This window comes from Colias philodice, chromosome 20 (assembly GCF_061535455.1).
Source record: "Colias philodice isolate Cphi_HAF_F1 chromosome 20, ilColPhil1 Martin Lab GWU primary, whole genome shotgun sequence".
NCBI classification, from domain to species: Eukaryota; Metazoa; Arthropoda; class Insecta; order Lepidoptera; family Pieridae; genus Colias; species Colias philodice.
The window spans coordinates 7,650,723-7,660,397 of NC_143105.1; the positions used below are offsets into that span (position 1 = coordinate 7,650,723).

The following is a 9,675-nucleotide window of genomic DNA, read 5'->3' on the forward strand; positions in this document are numbered from 1 at the left end:
ATGAAAGCTAAATTTTTCGCAATATTTTCTATTATATTATTAACTAGATTTACGGACATTCCCCAAAGATCACAAGTATTTTTTAGATTAAGCGTCTTAAAGGCAGTAACAATATCACTAGCAGTTACGTGTCGTAATTCAAATAATGTACTACACCCCGCAACATGGTCCCTCAAAAAGGTTCTTGTCCACTTATGTAATGTGAGTAATGATATTGAGGACAAAATAAAAAATAAGCAGTATCAAGATCGTTCAGTCTATTTTCCCTAGGGTTGCACACTCAAAATTTTGATTTCCCTAATTGCCATCAGATTCTGGTTTACCTATAAAATTGAATGTGCACTGAGCAGGTAACACTGCAATGAACATTTGACCAAGTAAATAAAAGCAGTGAAATTTTACAGCTGTATGACCCAACGAATTTTAGAATTACACTGAACTTAATTACAATAGTATTATAAGTCTGATGCTCAATTTTAAATAGTGAAATATAGTGATCGTTACAATCTTCTAAAGTTATGGATCAAGAAAAACCAGAAAGTACGAGTAGTCTTAGCCATGGAAAGAGATCACGACCTTTGTTACTCCAACCCAGCCCGAAGATTGCAAGATTGTCAGCCTATGCAAATTCCACGTCAAGTTCTATGCTCAAAAATTCAAAGAAATTGTCGCCGAATTCACCTCGTAAACTTAAAGTGTTGTATAACAAAAGCGATGTCCCACCACCTGGCACTCCTGTCCCAGATAAACTTGTGCGAAAAGCTGGTCCCTATTTACTTGGTCCCAAGTTAGGGCCTAGCCCTGTTAAAAGTATAGTTCAATGTTTAGCTCGTAAAGAGAAAACTGATGATTTCTATCAGATCAAAATACTAACATTAAAAAATGAGGGCCAGCCTGAAACACAGGATGATAGACAAGGGAAAATGCTATTACATACTGAATATTCTTTGCTATCCTTGTTAGAAGATCAAGATGGTGTTGTACACCATCACGGGTTGTTTAAGGTAAGTTTTACGTTTCAATATAATTAATAATTACTCGGAAATCGTTATGACTTATATCCATATGTAAATGTCGTCATTATTGCTTAATTGAGCTGTCCATTATGATAGATAATAACCAAAATTAAGATAAATACCTAATTTACCTATTTTTGTGTTTGTGTGATATATTGAAAATGCCTGAAGACTAGCTTGAAGGGAATAATGATTAATTTCTGGGGACTCAATCAAACACATCATGGTTATATGATATATCTGTTTCTGTAACATTTTGCTTTCCATCTTCTATTATATATTTATTTACTATATTCTTCTTTGCCTAAAAGTAGCATGTGCATATAAAATCTTATGCATTTAAGGCATCTCTACACATTGATAGTTCATACAGGATACACATTTTGCATCAATGTTTATAATTATTATGAAGATATGGAGTTTCTTGCCGGTTCTTCTCCATAGATACTGCTTTTACGAATCGGTCGTAAATGTTAAAATATGTAATGATGTTTCAAAAGTGCTTCTAGCAGAAGTCTAATTTAATAAATAAATGTTTGAGTTTGAGATGATGATAATATAAAAAAAAAAATAATTATAAAATTTTACTTTGATTTTACTCTCTATCTTGCACTTAAAATCATAAACAACCCACATAAAATGTTCATCAAATTTGTTTATAATAGGAATATAATATTTTCTTTACTTTCAGGATCATGCTCTAGAAGAAGCCCCAAATCCCAACGGTCCAGGTTTTATATACACCGGCAGAGTTAGACAAAGACTATTTCTAGTTTTAGACTGTGTTAGTGCACACCAATTTAGTGAAAAAGGTAGCGAGTTGATAAACTTGCAGCAATATGTAACTAAAGTAAAGAAAGTACCTGAAAAAGAGGCCATTTTGATATTCTATGATATAGTGAGGGTAGTTGCTAATTTACATAAGGTTTGTATTTACTATTATCTAGGTATTTATTATATATTATTACATTATTTTACAATATTATTAGGTTAAGTATACTGTATACTGGTATAAGTGGCTTGTATATTATCTATACTTAATATTATAAAGCTGAAGAGTTTGTTTGTTTGAACGCGCTATTATCAGGCACTACTGGTGCGATTGGAAAAATTCTTTCGGTGTTAGATAGCCCATTTATCGCGAAAGGCGATATATCATCACGCTATGACCAACATAAGCAGAGCAATGCGGATGAAACCATATAGCACAGCTAGTATAAACTACAAAGCGTTAACTAGAGTTTTAAATTGCTCACATTTCAATGTCCATAAAATTCTGGTAGATACATAATTTTTAAAGCCCTGGCTGCAATCAAAATTTGCTATGTTACCCAATTGTTGTTCTGTTGCAACAAATTTGAAATTATACAGAAGGTTATTATTACAAAGGCAAGTCATTATTTGCCAATATTCGTACTTTCTTTAATATAAAAGACTGCCTGTGTATTTAAGAAAGTTAAGTTTTCCTTGTTCGTTAAAGATTAATATTTTCATTCAAAGTCTCTTTATTTTTCAATAATGTTTTAAAGATGAAATGAGAATATCAGTTAATTTCATATCAATTTGTTTCGATATATTTCATTTCATTTTGTTTCATTGCATTTAATTTCATTTAATTTAATTTCCTTTCATTTTCAAAATTCAATATTAACTAAATCTGACTAAATAAATATTTTTTCAGAGAAATATAGTACACAGGGATCTTAAACTAGGCAACATAGTGTTAAACCAAAGGACTGGAAGGGTTGTGTTAACTAATTTCTGCCTGGGAACGCATCTAGGCAGTGATAGAGATTTGTTGAAGGATCAAAGAGGTAAATACTTCAATTTTTATACTATTCAATATGCATTGTAAAGTAGTTAATAATCATAATAAGTTTAGTTTTAGATTCATTTTCCATAATTAACTTAAATGTAATAATAATTAAATGTAAATGTTCATATCAATTATTTCAATAACAGCAAGTAAGATCCTTCTTAAAATTACATACAAATTTCCCTACAAACAAAGTTATAAAACTAACCTCACATACTTTCATAGCATAGAACTTCAAAAAAATTACCTTAAAATCTATGAGAAATTTTAAAGAACGGGATTCAAAGACTCCTCTTTCCCCCTGCCAGGATGAAGATTTCTTGATTTTTATAGCATTTGAATGCTATAAAACTAAATATCATACTTAGGGCCGATTTTTCAATGCTTGGATAAAACTTATTCGTCGAATAATGTATAAAACTATCATTTTAAAAACGTATTCTAATTGCCCTTATTTGACAGTTTACGTGACATTTTAATAAGTACTATCTTGTAATACTTTATTGGACGGATAAGTTTTATCCAAGCATTGAAAAATCGGCCCTTAATATCTATTAAATTCTTACAGGATCACCAGCCTACATATCACCAGACGTATTACTATGCAAGCCGTACCTTGGAAAGCCGTCAGACATGTGGGCGCTTGGGGTCGTCCTGTACACTATGCTGTACGGACAGTTCCCGTTCTGTGACACGAGCCTCGCGCAGCTGTTTAGTCGAATACAAGCTGCTAATTATAATATACCACCGTGAGTTTTGTTAGTTGTTGTAATTTCTGTTCAGATATTTTAAATATACATTGTTGAAGTGAAACAGCTATATCGGGGTTGGAAAAAAATTTAGTGTAACATTTTTTCGTTACGCGCCATCTTGTTCTTATCCCTACCACGCGTGATTCGACGTATTTCTGTAAAGTTGCATATAGTAAATTATTTTTTGAAAAATAAGGTCAGAAATCACTTACCTTTTATTAATTTACTTTAATTCAAAATTTAAATAGAACATTTTAATATTAGCGAAGTAGTTATTAGGGAAAGTCTCTCTGTTGGTCTATCAAGGCTAAACCATCAAAGGTTACTGCAACAATTATTTTGTAGTATTTTATACTTCCTTTTATAAATTTAAAAATATAAATTTTTACAGGGACGGCAATCCAGTACATGTTTCGGATAATACAGTATTTCTAATACAGAGGCTCTTGGTGAAAGATCCTAAACATAGACTAGTTGCTGATCAGGTAAGTTATTTAATACTAGTGGTCCGCCCCGGCTTCGCCCGTGGTACATATTTCGCAATAAAAGGTAGCCTATGTCCTTTCTCGGGTATCAAAATATCTCCATATCAAATTTCATGCAAATTGGTTCATTAGTTTAGGCGTGATTGAGTAACAGACAGACAGACAGAGTACCTTTCGCATTTATAATATTAGTAAGAATTAAAACTATGTGAAAGTTACGTAAATGTTTTTACGGATATTGATATTACAACAAACATTAACATTTGTAAAATACAATCCAAAAAGTAAATAAACAACACATAAATATGAGAAAACATGCTACAAAAGTGTCAATCCTAACTACAACCATAATACAATAATAGTCAATATTATTCTTAGTCTCTATCTCTCTTTAATTTAAACAAAAAAAAATGTTTTAAAAATAAACTACATACCTACACATTATTACACAGAACTACAATCTAATACACACATACCAAAAATTCCAGGTGTTAGACCAATTATCGAGTATAATAGCGAGTTACATAACTGTGCCAAATCCTCCCGAAGACTTGCAAGTTGTACCAGATATACCTCTAGAGGAGGATAAGGGAAAGGAAAAGGAGCCGGAGGTAGAAAAGAAACCGGCCTTCCCTCTAGAGGGGGAGAGGAGTCCTTCTAGTGTGAGTTTAATTACTTAAGGGCCGATTTTTCAATGCTTGAATAAAACTTATCCGTCGAATAAAGTATTAGGGCGTTTGTGCACTACAAGGAATTTTTACTGTCCGGCATTCCGATTTTTTACGGTCCGGTATGGCACGCCATTAATCTAAATACTAGCTTGTGCACTAAACGTAATTTTACTGTCCGACATTTCACTTTTCCCTATTCCGGATGGTTTTTTGTGTCTACGAGTCGCTGTAGGTATAATTGTTATCGAATGCCCACTTGCTTAGATTTTACTCTTTTTACTGCATATGCCAATTGAAAGCAAGCTCTTGTTTTACTTTCTTTTAGCTGACAATGTGATTTGAAAAGTCAGTATTGTTATTTTTGATATACATTGACCTATAATTATTATCTACAGGTAAATTAGCTTGGAGAAATTTTTGCGTTTGTAGTAGTGTATGGTCAGCAAATAAAATAAAACAACATTTTATTTTTAGTTTTTATTTTATACAGGGTTACTTGTAAAACACCAGCAACCTCGCAGGACAAGATAGCTAACATCATAAGTAACAACATTTGTTCTACGACTTTTGGCATAACGCAATAAATTATTTTTAAATGATTTTTTAAACTTTTATTGTACTCTCCTTACATTTGTAAGTCTATGTTCTATTAATTATCGGATGGACGACGCGACGCCCCCTTCCCCCTCTCGTTCGCTTTTTGTTTACGTAATTTTTGGGAGGCGTAGAGTTTATAATATTCAGACGGAAAATTAAATGAATATTTATTTTTGTATGAAAATAAAATCTAACAAATTATCAAAAGTCGTAGAACAAATGTTGTTACTTATGATGTTAGCTATCTTGTCCTGCGAGGTTGCCGGTGTTTTACAAGTAACCCTGTATATATAAGGGATTTTAAATTAAACTATATGTGTTTCTCCTCTGAAAAAGAGGAGACTTTATTTTAATATTTGCACATTTAACATACATATAACTTTTACATTAACAATGTTACTAAAATGAAAAAACTAACCTGAAAAAGAAACGACATTTAAAGTTTAATTCTTTAGTTTGAGAAGTCAAAGGCTTGCCTCGACCATGTTTTAACACTGGAGCCATATTGAATTAACAATATAAAGTTACAACACTTACACACAAATTAAACACTAGTTATGGCCCTGCCTTCATACAAAACTGCTGAATACGCCGTTCGCACGGGAATAGAATGTGGATGCGATTTCCCTTAGTTAGCATCCAAGCTTACGTCTTTATAATTATTAAACTGTATAAATTCATTCTTTAACTCCGGTCTGCATCGTGCAGACATGGGTGTAAAAGTCTCATTTTAGCTATTAAATGTAGTTTTTAAGTACATCTGAGTTTTCATTTGGGCCCTCCGGCTGCGGGACATGTAATTCACTTCAACAAATATTATAACAATAATAACAAATAATAACAACAATCAACAAATACAAAATTTATCAATTAAACTACGTACATAATAATTATAATTTTTGAATGAAATGTGCTTTATGTTCTAACGCTACCAAACGACTGCACGTGGCACCTGCGGAGTGCGGACAGCGTAAACTGGTTTATTCTGGTTTTGTGCGTGTTTCCACTTTCCACTATCAAGTGACGATTTATTTATTTGTTTTGTTTCGTAATTATTATGGTCAAATATTAATTATGAAACAAATTATTATGGACACGATATTTTATTGTTTCACGGTAGTCGCCTTGTCTTTTGCTCAAGGACGTAAAATTGAATGATATATTTTTTTTTATAAAGTCAAAACCATTTTCTTTCAAATAAAAACTTGTTTTTATTGAAAACAAAAGTGTTGCTAGGAATAAGTATAAAATTAAATAGTAATGTTAGGATATCGAAACATTTTTGTATAGGCCAGAACGATATAGTGGAAACGCGCTCTAAGATCTGAGTAATATACACACCACTACATATGCAAAAATTTCTCCAAGCTAATTTACCTGTAAGTAAGTGTTGGTAAGTTAAAGTTCAAGTGGGAATAGCTTTAGCTCCTCGTCACCGATTAAAATAAATAAGTAAAACACGCATTTTAAATCTCTTACGGAACTTTACTTTTTAATATAACGAAGTATTATTATATTTCATCTTCTATATTTTTTACTCGTTTCTTGTAAAATGCAAATCAATCATTTATGATAGCATTATACCGCCTAACTTCCTTGAACTGTACCGAACTGATCCGAGTAAAGACGGACAGGTGCACAAGCCAATTCATCGGTTTTTTCATGCAACACCGGACCGTAAAAAATCGGAATGCCGGACAGTAAAATTCCTTGTAGTGCACAAGCACATTAAAATGTCACGTAAACTGTCAAATACGGGAATTAGAATACGTTTTTAAAATGGTAGTTCTATACATTATTCGACGAATAAGTTTTATCCAAGCATTGAAAAATTGGCCCTTAATAAATTATAAAATACCCATTTTTTAATAGACTTGATATAAATTTTATAAGAATTTTGTTTGCTAAATTAATTTGTTGTGCAAATAATACTTTTTAATGGCCTCGTACAGTCCCACCATTTTATACCTAAAATATATTTTTTTTACATTAGAGTGTTCAAGAATAGGTTTTTATAGTCTGTAATTTCATAATAATTTTGTTATTCTTGTTGTTACGATTTTTCTTGTGTGTGTAAATAAAATCAACTCCTCAATTTCAGGACGAACTCGGTGTATACTGCGTACCATTACCGGATTTCCTCGCACTAAACTTCCCATCACCTACACGAGTGCAACAAAACAGCATCTTAATACACCCAACCACAGATACACAGAACACAAAACAGATATCCATACAGAGAATAGGCAGGGACGCGCGGCCATTGCTCCCATGCGAAATAGCGAGATATCAACACATGTTTACACGCCAAGATTCTAGAACAGTCCAGAACTTTGTTCCCGAACGTAATCCGGAAAGTTCAAGAATTCGAAATTTGGCGCAACGCATTCCGCGCCTACACGCGGTTCCGTCGACTTCGAATTCCGAATTTCGCGCCATTCCGTGGTCCGAGAGACGGTTGCAAATGGATAGATTAGATCAGGATTACGTCATGCGGTTCCCAGATTCTTCTAGAAACAGAATTATGAATCCGGCTCCTGTACATTCGGTGAATCCTGAAGCGGTTGTAAACAATCCTCGCCCGCCCGTTGATAATAATGATCTCGAATATAATTAATTTTGGAAATAAAAATATAAATAATAGGGTTTGGTTATTTTTAAGGTACGCGGTTTTTGGGAGGCAAGTATTTATACTTAATCGAGTATAATGTCTATACTGTATAAATGTTTATTTTTCTTCTGTTTTATTTTTTTTTATACATATTTGATACTTAAAACTGATAATAATTGGATATTCAAGACGTGGTTATATGTATAAATAATGTAAAGTGTAAACTATTATGTATTATATTTTTATCTATTCAATTTCAAAGATTTTATAGTCATGAATTTATATATGTACGTGAATACTTTTTTTGATGAAATGAACCTTTATTGTCCGTCTACCAATATCTATAAATATCTATAACAGAAAGATTCTGTTTTTATTTTAAGTTTAATAGTATGCGGCATTTCAATAAAACCAAACACTGCTTAGAAAAATTAGAAAAATTGTCCTGCCCAATTTTGTACATTTTTGTACAGAAATTTATTTACTTATTTTAATTGATCACTTAAAATTAACAATAGATATATCTAGAAACAGGTGACGGAATTTTTGTAACTAGTTATCCAAATAACGATTTAAATTATCTGTTACATTGGTACAACTGAGTTAGTATTACTTTGTACATTTTTTTTTTATAAATATGGTTGTTGTTTTAACTAAATGAATGATTTTTCATAATCTTTCCATTTCAAGCAACAATAATTAAAATAATAACATTGTTTCCTCCATTTTATAAACTGTAAATATTAGTTAGATATTTTTATATTTATGTATAGATGTAAATAGCGTTATTCCTTATATTATGTAGTTAAGTTTTAATATCAAATTGCATCGATTACTGACTGTTTACTTAAAATTTGTCGTCCGTTGTTTTTATACAGTTGATTTTTATTTTAAAGACCACCAACGCTTATTCCGTTTTCATGCATGGAAATAAACATAAATTTTAAATGATTTTTGTAGCATGTTGCACAAAATTATTTTCATTTTAAATATTCCCGCCCATTTAATTTTAAACAATAGGTAAGAAAGAGTGGTGAATGCTAATAAAACGATTCTATTTCTATTTTTATATGTATTAGTTACATTATGTTGTATCTTATCTATTTGTAAATATATAATTATTGTATTTTAACTATTTCAAACCTGCCTGAATATATAATTGTATTTTTAGTATTTCAAACTTACCGTCCGAGTTCAAACAGCACTGATATTATAAATAAATATACACAAATAACAATGTGGAATGGAACATCAAATTAAGTACTTAACCATGTCCTCTCTTTCTTACTTGGCTATATAGATATTAATCAGGAGCGACAAAACATGATTTTAAAGCGCAGTTAGTCACGTTCAATATTATTTTCTATTTTGTTATTTAGTATTATTATTTTAGCCTCTGTAGTTATATTATAGATCAATTTTGTTATATGTTAGCGAAAATGTCAGTATGTATGTGAATAAAGATATATTTTAAAAGGTTTTTGTGTTTAATTGGAATCGTAAAAACTGGGAACGAAATAAATGTCATGTTATTTACTGATTTTATTATAATTAGGTCTTCCAAAAATACAAAGCTTAGTCGATATCACTGTCTGGGTTTTGCTTTGTCGTTTTAGTTTTTCCAAAGACCAAATTTTTGTCTTTTTTGACGAGATAGTAAGCTAGAAAGACGGCCATGGCTCCGCTACGACTAAGGTGTTTTCACACAGACCGAGCAACCTCACGAA

At 31.5% G+C, this 9,675-nt stretch overlaps 1 protein-coding gene across 1 annotated transcript; it reads left to right on the forward strand.

Annotated features, from left to right (window-relative positions):
* The first annotated feature begins 343 nt into the window (after positions 1-343).
* On the forward strand, positions 344-9,284 carry LOC149479560 (serine/threonine-protein kinase 40-like). The gene is made up of 7 exons (XM_089708206.1): positions 344-1,004; positions 1,708-1,941; positions 2,698-2,830; positions 3,401-3,581; positions 3,976-4,069; positions 4,558-4,731; positions 7,439-9,284. The coding sequence occupies exons 1-7, from the start codon at positions 519-521 to the stop codon at positions 7,952-7,954; spliced, it is 1,818 nt and encodes a 605-aa protein (XP_089564332.1). The 5' UTR covers positions 344-518; the 3' UTR covers positions 7,955-9,284.
* The last annotated feature ends 391 nt before the right edge of the window (positions 9,285-9,675 follow it).

What these genes read in the sequence shown, in the direction of transcription:
- LOC149479560 (XM_089708206.1), top strand. Translation starts at nt 519, where the DNA reads ATGGATCAAGAAAAACCAGAAAGTACGAGTAGTCTTAGCCATGGAAAG. An exon ending in ACCATCACGGGTTGTTTAAG is followed by an intron (nt 1,005 to 1,707) that starts GTAAGTTTTACG and finishes CTTTACTTTCAG; the next exon opens with GATCATGCTCTAGAAGAAGC. An exon ending in GCTAATTATAATATACCACC is followed by an intron (nt 3,582 to 3,975) that starts GTGAGTTTTGTT and finishes AAATTTTTACAG; the next exon opens with GGACGGCAATCCAGTACATG.